A 13,608-nucleotide genomic window follows, 5' to 3' on the forward strand; every position below is an offset into this window, starting at 1 on the left:
GGAAGGAGGCACTGAGCCAGGCAGCCAGGGGCTGGAGCAAGGGACAGCTACATCCACTGCCCCCCACCTACCCCAGGCCCACTGCCTACCACTCTGCTGCTGGCCTCATGGGAGCTAGCCCATCAGATTCTGTGACAGGTCCTCAAAATACTTGGGGCAAATGTGGGAGTGCCTGGGTGTAAGTGGTCTCCCTCAGAGAAGCCTCCCGGAGCCCCTACCCAAGAAGCCAAGCATGCCATGGGACTTGGTGACAGCGTGCCAGAGCCAGCCCTCTATATGTGGAGCTGGGTGGAGCCTGCTCACCCCGGCAGCCGCTGGCTGTCACCTCTGCAAAAGGACTGTCACAGCTGTTGCACTGGCGGCCAAGGGCTCCTGGGCGACAGGGGCACTGCCCGCTGTGGGGGGCGCATGAACGTGAGGTGGAGCCCACAGGGTAGCAGTCACATGGGAGGCATGAGTCGCTGCCCCGCGGTCGGTAATGGAATTCCTGTTTGAGAATGGGTCAGGGGCCTGAGGTCAGAGGTCAGGGCTTAAGATAGGGGTCTCAGGTCAGGGCTTGGGGAATGAGTGGAATCAAGGGCAAAGGGTCAGGAGAACAGTGCTCACAGGCCAGAAGGAAGACTGGCCTCAAATGAAACGTAAGAGAGGGGTTAGATGTCAAGGACAAGAGATGGCAGTTAGGTCACAGCATAGGGGTAAGAGGTCAGGGGCTGAATCAGGTGGCAGAGGTCAGCAAGCTGGATAAGAATCACAAAACATGTCTACAGAAGAGTTAAAAGGTCAGGGGACAGGGGACAGGCGCACCTTGCAGTGACACTGCCCATTTGTCTTGTTGCAGTTGGGGTCAAAGCCCTTATGAACGTCGCAGTTGCAGGGGCCACACGTTGGGCTCCCCCACCAGCCCCGTGGGCACTGTTGGTCCATCCTGGGGTGGACAGCCACGTGAGACGCCTCCACCACATCTCAGTGACCCTCCCTAACTCCCACCAGCTCTTTCCATCATCTCAGCCCCCAGCCCCTTACCTGTGCTCACAGTGGTGCCCAAAATAGCCACCAACACAGTCGCAGGTATAGCCATGGGGGGCCCCAGGGAGGTGCCGGCATGACCCCTGATTCTGACAGGGGTTCAAGAGGCAGGCGTCCACACAGCCCGGGCCATAGTAACCTGCAGGTTGGGTCAGGGAGCTCAGGACACTGGCCACAGAGCATGGGAGGAAGCAGGCACCTGTCCTTCTCAGTCCCTGCCTCCTCCAGGCTCTCCAGGTCCCCCAGTCTTCACCACGAGCCCCAGATCACCCTGCTCCCACCCAGGCCCCACCTGGCCAGCAGGTACAGGAAAAGGTCTGCCAGAGGTCTCGGCAGTCAGCATGGGGTGGGCAGGGCCCAGATGCACAGGCGTTGGTCACGACACAGCCAGGTTCCACGTTCACTCGGTGGCTCGGGGGAAGCAGGGCTGGGGAGCCCGAAGGCGTGGAACCAAGCCATACTCCCTATGGACACAGCCAGCAAGGGGTGAGACCCATGCCAAAGCACCTTAGTCCCAAGTCCAGCAGAGCCAGCCACCTGGTCTGATGACCCCTGACATGCAATTTCCCTACAAACCGTAGACCCTGACCCAGTGGTCCCAATTCAGTGGCCCCATGGGACCCCTAATCATGCTGTCCCTGACACAGGCCTCTAATGACCCTTGATAATCTAAGCTAGACTCTCACCTCCAACAGCACAGAGAGGCTGTCTCTGATGGCTCTGGGTCACCACTACCCCTATGCCAACCCCCATGTGAATGCAGCATTTCAGGTCCCAAGGCACCTCTGATCTCTGACCACTCACCCTACTGCCCCATATCATGTTCGCATGCTGACCCTCACCTGGATACAGCCAACCAGACCCTTAGGAGCCTCCTCTTCACTGCTGGGGGGCAGGCCTCCCACATGGAGTCGCTTTACCTTCAGGCCCTGCAGCTCACTCCCCACCGCCAAGGTGTCCTGGAGGAAGGGGACAGTCAGCACTGGGGGTGTGGGGGGGACTGATGGACCCCTGCCCTACCCCAGTGTCAGTCTTGGCCTTATCCTAGGCCTTATCTTGCACCACCATGCTCTGTCCCTCTGGCCCAGAGGACTGGTCTGGAAATGAGATGCTCCCGAGTATGGAGGACCTGCTGGAGCATGGGGGATGGGTGACAGAAAGTTTTCAGTCAAGAGCTGGGCTCAGACTAGCCCTTCTCTCCTGGACCCAGAACAGACCCTAAGATTCCATGACTTTGAGTTGGGAAGATCAGGAGACCAGAAGAGGCTTCCAGAAGTTTGGCAAAGTGCTAGCTGCAGAGGTACCCCAAGAGCAGGCCAGAAATCTGCGTAGCCTCCCTGACATGAGGAGGGTGTAGCAGAGTGGGCTCAGAGCGAGGACATGAGGAGGGGAACTCGGGGGAGAATATCAGACTATGTGCAGTGGAGGGAAGTGAGAGGACTAGAGGTGGGGTCAAATGAGGTGGGTCTAGTCTGACGGCTGAGAATGGACCACCCCAGGGTTAGAGGTCAGACCTGGAAGAGGCTAAAGTCCAATGAGACCATGAGGACATGGTGGCCCCGCCGGCCACCTGGTTCCTCCTGCAACTCCAGCCGCAGATCATGCCATCGGCCATCACTGACAGTCACCTGGTCCAGGAGGAGGTGGGCAGCACGGCCCGAGCTCCTGGTCACTGTCACAGACAGCAACCCCCGATCCAGCTGCGGGTAGAGAGGCACAGCCCTGGGGTCAGAGCCCCAAGTTTGGCTGGGGCTAGGAGTATCAGGAGGTGAGATCAAAGGGCTCAGAGGTCAAGAATATCAGAGGTCAGTACAGCAGGGACAAGGCTATATTTGGCACATAGGGCACTGTGCCCAGGGACACTATGCAGCAGAGAGTGAAGTTAGGGGGCAGAGGTCAGGACGAGGGGTCATGGATTAGCGCAGGTGGCACAAGAGAGCTATGCTGGTATGCTGCACCTGCAGAGGATATGATAGTGGGGAAGAGGGTCAAGGGCCCAGGTCCAAAGCAGGGTCAAGTATAGTCAGTACACCTGGCAGAGAAGTATGCTGTGTGACCAGGCCTGAAACCACAGGAATGTTGCTGGTGCATTAGAGGTTGAGAGCTGAGGGTCTAGGGAGGGATCAGGAGGACAGACACACCTGACAGAGGAGTGTGCTATGTGGCCCAGCCTGGACTTGCATCAGGACCCCCTGCTTCGCCCGTGTCCGAAATGCCAGCCCCAGGTACCACGGCACAGACACAGCCATGTCATTTCCAAAGTCCCAGCTCAGTGTGCCGTTGCCACGGAAATGGTGGGGATGGGCCATAGCTGGTGGGATAAAAGGAGGAGGGTCACAGGCCTCACCTCAAGAACAGAATTTACCCTGCAGGCTCCTCCTGCCCCAGGCTGCCCACTCACTGAGCCGACAGTCTTTGCCTCCGAAGCCCACAGGGCAGTCACAGCTGAAGCCACCCCAGCGCTCTGAGCAGAAGCCGCTGTTCTTGCAGGGGCCTGAGTCACAAAAGTGCAGCTTGGCCTGGCAGCCTGGGAGAGGAAGGTACATAGAGGATGTAAGAACACAAGGTGGTGGGGGGGGCAAAACACAGAGGTCCAGGGGGGCTGAAAGTGGCCATGATCTTAGCCCCATGTTCTCTCGGAGGGTAGAATTGGTAGGACTCAGGTCCTCAAGGCTAGGCTGCAGCATTCTGCTTGCCAGGAAAGGAGACAAGTAGGAGGTCAGATTTTGAGTTAATCCATATAGCCTTCCACCCTTTCCCTATGATGAGGACATGGCCTACCTGCCATGGTGCCGTTGTTTGCGACAAAGGATGCCATGTCCACTCGGCGGCCATCAATATGCAGGTCCCGCATGCAGCCAACAAAGTCCTTGTGGGACACGGGGAAGTTCTCGGGAAGGTTGGGGACACCCCCCAGGAGCAGAGGGCCTGTCAGGTCCAGGGACCTGGGGGTCAGGGGTCCAGGTCATTGGTGGGACTGGGGCCAGGGTAGGTTTGCTCCTGGTGGGGGGCATAGGAAATGGAGGGGGTAGGACTCAGAGGGTATGGTGATTGAGCGGGGAGGGTAAGATCAGGCTGAGGAAGGAACTGGAGACTTAATTCTGTTGCGGGGGTGCAAAGGAGAGTTTATGATGGGCAGATGGTCTGGGGAAAGGTGGAAGAGGCTGGGGTTGAGGATGAGGGTGAAAAAGGGAGGCATTTGGGTGGCTGGGGGAGGGGATGGGGGTCAGGTGGGCTGTGGGACATTAGAGAGACCAGGAGAGTGGAAACTTTGGGGGAGTGGGTGCCTGGGGACTGTGTGGGAGTGGGCAGTCTGGGCAGAACACAGAGAGGGAGGTTAAGGTGAGGTGGGGTTTCAGCATCCTAGTGGGGAGAGGGAAATACGGTGGTTTGGGGAAGGATGGGGAGTTTGGTAGGCAGTATTGGAAGGCTTGGAGTGGGCTTTGGCAGGCAGAGGGCTTGAGGATCAGGGGCTGGGGGCCTCACTTCTTGGAGCTTGTTTGTGTGCCAGCAGCCGCGCATGAGTAGTTGCCAATCTCAGCACCAAACTGCAGAGCCACAGCCATGTCGCAGTCATCCACGCTCAGCACAGCCACCTTGTCCTTGGAGGGGCCCTGAGCACCTCCCAGGGCATCTGTCCGGGGCTAGAGACCCAGGCACACCACTCAACAGGACCCCCAGGGTGACCCCTGAGGGGCAGAACCTGGCATCCCAGCTCCCCCCATACTCCCATGCCAAGGGTGGTGCCCACCTTGTTGTAGTATCTCAGATGCACTGTGTGCCACTGCCCGTCATTCAGGCCCCCTGGAACTGTGGGGCTGACCACTGTGTTGGACTCACCTGTGGGGTGGATGTGTGTGGAGGCTTGTCTGGAGCTGCTAAGTCCCCCTCTTCCTCCCACCCAGTCATGCAGGCACAGCTACTCCCAGGGTGACCCTGGATGCATCAGATAACTCCCCCCACTGGTGGCCACACTGGCTGGACCAGAATGCCTTTGGACAGATAGGAGAAGCACACACTTCGTGGAGAGATGGGCTTTCCCATAGGGAAAGTGGTCCTCACTGTTGTCTGTTGGGCGTGGAGGTGTGTGTTCAGGTGTGCCCGTGGGGCTTGCACCCCTCAGCCATCTCACCCATACCTGCACCCACTCGCGCCCACACTAGTCCGCAGGGGCACCCACCGGTGGAATATGTGAGTCTCACTTGCCCAGCCACGAGCTCCAGGGCCAGGAAGTCATGCTTCTCGTTCAGGCGCCCGTTGTAGAAGAGCAGCCCACTGGGCTGCACCGTGGCGAACCTGGGGGGGGGGGTTGCCGCGTCACAAGCCGGACCCCTCCTCACACCCACCATCCCTGTGACAAGAAGGTTTGAGGGAGCCCGCCCAGGCTAGGGTGAGAGAGGAAGTGGTGAGAGAGGGAGAGGAGAGGGCGGTGTCCTATGGGACGCCAGGGTGGGGCAGTCAGGAATCTGGGTCTTGAAGGTAGTGGGGACCGCGTGCAGATGCGGGCGGGCACCTACGAGAGGGACAGCGTGAGGTGGAAGCGCTGCCGCAGGCCGCGGAACATGACGAAAGAACTGGGCGGGAAGGAGCGAGCCGCCACTTCGCAGCGCTGACCCTCGAAGGCGCCGCCCGCCGGGCACTGGCAGCGAAAGCCGCCGTCGGGCCCGTTGGCGCAGGTGCCCCCGTTGCGGCAGACGCCGGGCACGCAGCGTCCGGCCTCCGTGTCTAGCTCGCAGTCTTCGCCTAGGGGTCAAGCCGCGGTCAGAGGCGGTCAAGACCGCGCCCGCCAAAGCGCCAGCGGGCCCCGCCCCTCCGAAGGCCACGCGCTCCAGGCGAGCGCCAAGACCTCTGAAAAGTCCGGCTCCCTCAAGTGGGCAGCCCCTCGTTATACCTGACCCCGCCCTCCCTCCCCGCCTGGCTGCGATCAAGCCCCTCCCATGGTCCCGCCCTGTCCACTACCGCGGACCTCAGGGCCCCGCCTCTGCCCAGGGCCACGCCTCCTTCGCTACCTCGGCCCCACCAAAGCCTCTATTTCTTCGCGGCCTTAGGCTCCCTCTGGGCCAGGTTCTACCGCTTCTGGACTAACGCCGACCAAATCGACCCCGTTTCGGTCAAGTGATGCCCAATCCTCACTTGCACTGCAGGTTCACCCAGCCCCGCGCCCCGCTCACCTGTGAAGCGCGGGCGGCAGACGCAGGTGTAGCCGCCCTCGCGCCGCGCGCAAGCGCCGCCATTGCGGCAAGGGTTGGAGTAGCAGAGATCGAGCTCCGTCTCGCAGAAGTCTCCCGTGAAGCCTGGGGGGCAGCGGCAGCGCAGGCCTGCGATGGGTTGGATGGGTCTGAAGAGCGTGGAGGCGGAGGCCAGGAAGGGCGCAGAGGAGTCAAAGCGCAGCACGGACACACATTTCATGTAGTTCTCACAGGGCTCGCGCAGGCACACGTTGTCGTCGAAGGGCAACACGTCCAGGAGAGAGCGGGCGGCAAGTGCGGCTCGGCGCACGTACAGCTGCTCCTGCAGCTCCTCGGAGCTGAACCAGGGACCTGCAGATCCAGCCCCGGCCCCGCGTGGCGCCAGCGCTGAGAAGCTCACGTTGAGCACGGTGCCCCCCACGTCTGTGTCGTTCTGGATGTTGAAGATGAAGACGTCCTCAGCAGGTGTGGCAAGTACTGCGGCCACGCCTTCCAGGAAGTGGCCCAGCAGTGGCGAAAGGAAGCGTTCCTGCCACATGTTCTCAAGGCGCACGGTCAGGCTGTTGGCCAGCAACTCCTCCGTGATGATGATCACGCGCAGCACACACTGCGCCGTCACACTATGTAGCCCATCTGCAGGCGGAAGTGGGGGAAGTGGTCAGTCTGGGGTCAGCGGCTTTTCCTCCCTGGGACATAAGAGGGCTGGGGCCAGTGACTGCTCAGTCCCCCAGCACCTCTGTGTTAGCAGGCTGACCATGCCAGGACACAAGGAGGTCTGAAGCTTGTGATCACCAACTCTCTCAGCATCAAGGTGTCAACAAGTTGCTGTTTCCTCTTGCCTCCCTCCAACACAGGGAAGGGCCTGAGCCAGGGATCAACCAACCCCCTCTCTGCCCCAACAGTGCCCATGGGTCAGCAAGTCATTCCTCCAAAAGCACACAAGAAGGTCTCTAAGTGGTCAGTAACCCACCCTTCCCCAAGTTATCATGGTCAGCAGGCCAATCAGGACAGAAAGAGGAACCAAGGCCACTGACCACTGACTTTCCTTCCCCTCATCCCCCAGCATTGCAGAACCAGCAAAACATGCCCTCCAAAAGTATCCCTCTAGGTCAGGGATCACCCATCCCCTATATCTGGTCAGTCAACTGCTTTCCCAGGGCACTAGAAGGGTCCCTAACCCTGTGACCACTCAACCTCATCCCCCAGAACCCTGGGTCAGCAAGCTCCTTCTCTCCAGGAGGGCCTTGGACTCTGACCTCCTCCTCAGCATCCTTGAATCAGCAAGCTGCCCATCACCCCAGACCTGGGTCCTGCGATTTAAGTGCCCACCCCCAGAAATGAGCATGAGGTGCTTATATGCCTTGTCTCCAGACCCTAGTACACACTGGGTGGCCAACAGGGTTGGTTGTCCAGTGAATTGAGGGATGAATGTGCCTTCATTGGCAGTGCCAGGAGTCCATGCTCCAGAATTGGGGAATAAGCACTGGTAAAGTCTCTCCCAACCCCTTCAGCCTCCAGTATTCAGGACTGCAAGAGCTTCTCCTGCCTGCGCTCTCCTATGAAGGAACAGCTTGTGAAGGCCTGGGGACATGACTGCAGAAAAGAGGCAGGTGGACCTCTGGACATTTCCCCAAAGGGCAGGGCCTTAGTCAGCCCCTTCAACAGCAGCCAGGTCTGCTCTCTGCCTGAGGCTGCCGGAGTAAACTGCTGTTCCCAGCCACTAAACTACTGGCCTCCCTCTCCTCCACAGATGGTCTGAGGGTCATACCAGACCCAGAGTAACCCTTCATCTGAACAGGGATGTGGTGTGGGCTGACTGGCCTATGCTGGCTTTTCCTGGGACCTCCAGAGCATTACCCCAGGACCTCTAGCCTTTCAGAGGGAGGGGAGCTATCCCTAGATTAACAAGCAGACAGTTCTTTACAGTCAGCAGACAGTTCTTTACAGTCTTTATGGGGTCTGCTAATGCCCTAGAATCTTTGGGGTTCTGTGGAGACTGCCCAAGACCCTAAACAGAGACTATATGACCCTAACCTGTGAGGCAGATCCTGTGGGGTGCAGGAACCCAGAGCTTAAGGGATTCTTGGAAGGCTTGAAAATCCTTCGTTGGTTTGAAGTGCCTTGTGGGGCCCCTGAGGACCTAACAGGCTGAGGTCACTGGCTCACTTGATTAACCCCCGCCCCTCACCTGTGACAGTCACCAACATGGAGGCCACCAGCGGGCGGTTGTTGTCTAGCTTGCGGCTGAGTCGAAGCTCCCCGCTGGTCTGGTTGACCACCAGCAGCTGCAGCTCATTGCCTCGCTCAAAGGAGTAGAAGAGGTGGTCAGAGACATCAGGATCGTAAGCAGGGATGCGCCCAATGATGCCTGAGGGGAAAGTGTCTGAGCGGTTGGATACATAGTTGTTGAAGAGGATCTGGAAGTTGTTGAGCACAGGGCTGTTGTCATTCTGGTCAACCAGGCGGACGTGCACAGTGGCCCGACTGACCAGAGGGGCTGACGTGGCCTGCACAACAATCACATATTCCTGGCGAGCTTCATAGTCCAGGTCAATGAGTGCTGTCAACTCTCCAGAGAAGATATCCATTTGGAACAGCTCGGGGATGTTCCCCTCCACAATCTGGTACATTATATGAGCATTGGGGCCTTCATCAGGGTCCACTGCAGTGATCTGGGCTACCACCGAGCCCACAATGCTGTTCTCCTTCACTCGCACCTCAAACTCCTCAGCTGGGAAGACCGGTGCATTGTCGTTAACATCCTGCACCGTCACCTGGATGCTGACTGGAGTCCGAAGCGGGGGCACACCTCGGTCCACTGCGTAAGCAGTCAGTTCATACACTGGCACCGCCTCCCGATCTAGCCGCCTCACTGTGCGGACAATGCCAGAGGTGGGCTCAATGGTAAAATCTCCATCCCCATCTTCCCCATTCTGGAAAGTGTACTGGACCCGGCCATTGGCATGAGCATCCCGGTCAGTGGCTGAGATCTGCAGGACACTGGTGAAAGGTGGGGCATCCTCAGAAACCAGCCCTGTGTAGTGGGAGGCCACAAACTGTGGAGGGTTATCATTCACATCATTGACCATCACCTCCACATAAGTAGTGTCTGCCTTCTGTGGGATGCCATTGTCCCGAGCTGTAATAGCCAGTGTGTAGGTCATCTGGTCCTCATAGTCCAGTGAGGCCTGCAGTGTAATGGCCCCTGAGTCTGCGTCAATGCGGAACTGGGGCAGGTTGTCCTCCAGGAGATAAGTGATACGAGCATTCTCACCCACATCATCGTCAGAGGCACTGATGACCACCACGGTGCTACCCACTGGCCGATCCTCATTCACACTCACTGAGTAGTGGGCACTTTGAAAGACAGGCCGGTGAGTGTTGGCATCTGTAATGTTGATGTGCACGTAGCAGTGATCATGAAGGGCACGGTCAGATGCAGTTAGCACCAACTTGAAGTACCGTTCCTGCTTGTAGTCCAGTGGCAGAGCCAGTGTCACCAGACCTACACCCCCCTGGGAGCTGATGGCAAAGCGATTCCGAGTGTTGCCTCCTGTGATCTGGTAGCTGATGGCACTGTTGGCATCACGATCTACAGCAGTCACGCTCACCACACTGGTGCCCACGGTCGCATCCTCATTCAGTCGTAGGTGGTACTCCTTCATAGTGAACTCAGGGCGATTGTCATTAACATCCAGCACAGTCACTGTGACGCTGGCTGAAGCTGAGAGTGGGGGTGAGCCATGGTCTCGGGCCTCCACACCAAAGAAGTAATGCTCCACAGACTCACGGTCCAGGGGACCACTCACAGAGACCCAGCCAGTGGCACTGTTTATCACAAAGGGTGTATCAGATGCCACACCAGTTAGGGAATACTCCAATCTGGCATTCTCTCCATGGTCTGCATCCACTGCCTGAATGTGGATGACTGAGTGGCCCAGGGGCGCGTTTTCCAGAACAGAGACCTGGAAGGGCGTGCTGACAAAGATAGGAGTATGGTCATTGATGTCGACCACCTGGATGCTGGCCAGGCCTGTGTTGTTGGACAGCGGTGGGCGGCCTGCATCCTGAGCCCGGATGCGCAAGGCATACTCTCGCTCTGCCTCAAAGTCCAGAGGTGCCACCACCTGGATCTCGCCCGTGAGGCTGTCGATGGCAAAGTGGCCGCGGCTGTTGCCACTGATGATGTTGTAGTGCACCAGTCCGTTGGTGTCCTTGTCCCTGTCGGTAGCCGAGACGCGTAGCACCACCGTATGGGGGCGCACATCCTCGCGCACCTGCGCCACGTAGCGTTTCTCGCTAAACTGGGGCGCGTTGTCGTTCTCGTCCAGCACGGTTATGTGCACACGCACAGTGGCAGAGCGCGGCCCGGGCTCTTGTCCCTGGTCGCTGGCCTCCACCACCAGCTCGTAACTTTCCATGTGCTCGCGGTCCACGCGACCGCTGGTGCTGATGAGTCCCGAGCGCGGATCAATTTCGAAGGCGGCAGAGGCGGCGGCGCGCTCAGCTGGCGGCCCCACAAAGCGGTAACGCAGGTTGGCGTTGGGGGGCGCGTCACCGTCTGTGGCACGCAACTGCAGGATGGGGTAGCCCTCCTCCACGTTCTCGCGAAGCGTCTCCCGGTATTGCGCCTGCTCAAATACCGGCGCGTGGTCGTTGCGGTCGGCCACTGTCACGGCCACCATGGTGGTGGCCGAGAGGCGCGGCGAGCCATGATCCTGCGCCGTCACGCGCAGGTAGTGGCGATCCATGCTCTCGCGGTCCAGAGCAGCCTCTGTGCGAATAAGGCCGCTCTGCGGGTCGATGCTGAACAGTTCCAGCGAGCGGCTGTTCATGAGCGCAGCCAGCGAGTAGACTAGGCGTCCGGCCTCGCCGATGTCCGGATCCTGCGCCACTACGCGTAGCACCGCTGTCCCCGCCGCCTCATTCTCGGGCACCAGTGCCTGGTAGTTGTACTGAGGAAACTGTGGGTGGCGGTTCGCGGCGCGACGGGGGCGGACCCGGCTCGCTGGGGGTATTCTCCAGGCTCCATGCTCGGTCGGGCCCCCAGGGGGGCGCGGCCCCGGGCGCTGCGGGAGGAAGCGGCGGCGGAAGAGGACGCGGGAGCGCATGCGCTCGGGCGTTGGCTCGGGAGCTGTCCGGGACTCTCGCAGTGCTGAACCAGATGCTGGAGCTGTCCTCTCCTTGCGAGGTGCTGAATCCAGCCCGGGGCCGGATCCCACGGCCCCGGGAGGGCGGTCCGGCCGGGGCCCTGTCCTCCTCGCTTGGGATGACTTGGTTCTCTCGCTCTGACCCCTGCGCCCCGGCGCCCACAATTCCCCGCAGCAGCGCGTGGTTCCCACTTTTCGGGGGGCGCCTCTCCCAGTATTCCTCTGAGAGAACACCGGCTGGGAACTACAGGGCCGAATCCGAAGGTCCGAAGGGAAGGGAGAGCTGTTCTCTGGGCCCGAGACCCCTGGGGAAAGACGTTCTGGCAACAGACTATCTCTTTGCAACGGCCCTGTCCGCCCGCAAGAGGAGACCTCTGGACGCCAGCATAACAGAGACCCTCGTCCTTGTCCTGTCTCCTGCCCGCGGCTGCCAAATGTCTTGACTCCATATTCCGCTCCCAACCCCGGCTGCTCAGGGGGCCCTCGACCGCTTTGGTCGCTTTGCCTTCCCCCTCGGAGCCCCACGAAGACAGGTTCCCTGACTCCCAGGCCAGGCTTTCCATCCTCTCGGACCCCGGGTGACTCGGGACAAAGAGCTAAGGCTCCGCCGCCGATCCGCGCCCCTGGCCCCGTAGCAGCAGCTACCCCCGGGTCCCAACCTTGGCCCCCGCCGCCCCCCAGCTCCTCCCGGCTAGGAGGGAACAAAGAGAGGAGGAGAAGGAGCAGGAGTAGCGGGGTGGTGGGCCCTCTGAGACCCCACCACGGCTGCCGCCTCGCCATCACCCCCTACTTCCCCACACGGCCTCCACTGTCCTCCGCCTGGGTCCAGGCCTTGGGCCCGCCTCGCTGCTCGGGCCCCCACCCGGGACCCTGCCACCGCCCTGGTCCCCCGCCTCTAGGCCTGTCGCTCCGCGCCGCCGCCACCCTCTGGGCACCATCTACTCCGCGGCCAGAGTCCCTTTGGCGAGCGGCCCCGGCTTTTGCCGCCCCCACCACAGCATCCCCGACGCTGCCGCCGCCTCCCGCCGCTCCAACATGGCTCCCGGTCGCTGCGATGGTTCGTTCCACCTCCGCCCCGAAGTCCCAAATCCGATGGTACAGGCTGTCGCGCATGACAGCTCTGGATATCGAAGTTACTGCCGCCATCTTTATTGAGGGCGGAGCATAAGTGCTGCCCACGGTCCTGAACCGGGCTTGGCGCTTCACTGCCCCTGCTTCCACCCTCCTCGTGGCCACCGCCCTCACCAGCATCCCTCCCCCTAGGGCGCTGTCTCAGCTCCGTCTTCCAGCTTTCTGCTTGCGGATCTCTTGCCCCCTTCCTGAGCACTAGTTTCGAACCCTGTCCCGGATCTTGGTCTGAAAATTTGGTGCCCATGATGTGCAGAGAAAGCGTTCTCATGACTCTTGGGCGAGGATACCATATGGAATCCTGGGATCGGAGGGGACGATGGCTGAACGGGGCCTGGGGTGCCAGCAGGCCAAACAACAGCCTTAACTGTTCGATCAAAACTTTGCTTTGTTTGTTTTTTGTTTTTGTGTTTTTGGCTGCGCTGGCATAGCGGGATCTTAGTTCCCCGACCAGGGATCGAACTCATGCCCCCTGCAGTGGAAGCGCGGAGTACTAACCACTGGACCACCAGGGAGGTCCCGATCAGCGAGTTTTAACTCATGAAACATGTCGCGACCATCTGTTTGTTTGGAGCGCCCCAACGGAGCAAACTTCCCTGCCTTGCTGGCCGCCAGCAGTCTTCCGGGTTGGGGGCTCTTCCACTGGAAGCTACACTCCCGTCTCCAGGCCGCGGGTCTCTGGAGTGCTCTGGAATGCCACGTGGAACCCGGCATTGCTGCACGGCTGCGGCCCGGCCTCCTAGGGTCCCCGCCCCTCGCCCGCTAAGACTGCGTCCCTTAACCCCTTGTAGGGACTAACGGAAGCTCAGTTTTGCCCGCGCTATGCTACTCGGCGCAAGTCGACCCAGGCTGGCCAATGGGCAGACGCCGCGGCACAGACGTCACAGAGGACGGACAGGGGCGGGGGAGTGGTGAACGAGGAGCAGTCCAATCAGAAAGCCACTGTTTCTATTGGCACAATGGGTGGTTCCGCCCCCATGGCAGACTCATTGTCTGGGGGAGGAGGCTCCTCCGGTTCCAAAATAGCCCGGAGAGACAATCCAGGAGGTTCTCTACGGGCCAGCCTGCAAAGGCAGCAGTGACAGTGGGCTGCAGCGCCACGAGCAGAGGACGCA

General features: G+C 60.1%; 1 protein-coding gene across 4 annotated transcripts in view; it reads right to left on the reverse strand.

Annotated features, from left to right (window-relative positions):
- The window catches only part of LOC118903394 (cadherin EGF LAG seven-pass G-type receptor 3), a 39,270-nt gene extending 26,896 nt beyond the window's left edge, over nucleotides 1-12,374 (reverse strand). For 3 of the 4 annotated variants that reach the window (XM_036868432.1, XM_036868434.1, XM_036868431.1), the window contains exons 1-15: nucleotides 8,404-12,374; nucleotides 6,198-6,848; nucleotides 5,544-5,769; nucleotides 5,207-5,322; nucleotides 4,778-4,866; nucleotides 4,513-4,670; nucleotides 3,808-3,971; nucleotides 3,428-3,553; nucleotides 3,168-3,337; nucleotides 2,541-2,726; nucleotides 1,869-1,985; nucleotides 1,319-1,490; nucleotides 1,024-1,165; nucleotides 805-925; nucleotides 304-487 (exon numbers count right to left, since the gene is read on the reverse strand). In XM_036868432.1, the coding sequence (XP_036724327.1) occupies nucleotides 304-487; nucleotides 805-925; nucleotides 1,024-1,165; nucleotides 1,319-1,490; nucleotides 1,869-1,985; nucleotides 2,541-2,726; nucleotides 3,168-3,337; nucleotides 3,428-3,553; nucleotides 3,808-3,971; nucleotides 4,513-4,670; nucleotides 4,778-4,866; nucleotides 5,207-5,322; nucleotides 5,544-5,769; nucleotides 6,198-6,848; nucleotides 8,404-12,145 (6,364 nt within the window). In that variant the 5' untranslated portion in view covers nucleotides 12,146-12,374. The remainder of the gene's footprint in view (nucleotides 1-303; nucleotides 488-804; nucleotides 926-1,023; nucleotides 1,166-1,318; nucleotides 1,491-1,868; nucleotides 1,986-2,540; nucleotides 2,727-3,167; nucleotides 3,338-3,427; nucleotides 3,554-3,807; nucleotides 3,972-4,512; nucleotides 4,671-4,777; nucleotides 4,867-5,206; nucleotides 5,323-5,543; nucleotides 5,770-6,197; nucleotides 6,849-8,403) is intronic. The other variant, XM_036868437.1, reaches the window with a different exon arrangement.
- Nucleotides 12,375-13,608: the final 1,234 nt, after the last annotated feature.

The sequence above is a fragment of the Balaenoptera musculus genome, chromosome 11 (genome assembly GCF_009873245.2).
Source record: "Balaenoptera musculus isolate JJ_BM4_2016_0621 chromosome 11, mBalMus1.pri.v3, whole genome shotgun sequence".
NCBI classification, from domain to species: Eukaryota; Metazoa; Chordata; class Mammalia; order Artiodactyla; family Balaenopteridae; genus Balaenoptera; species Balaenoptera musculus.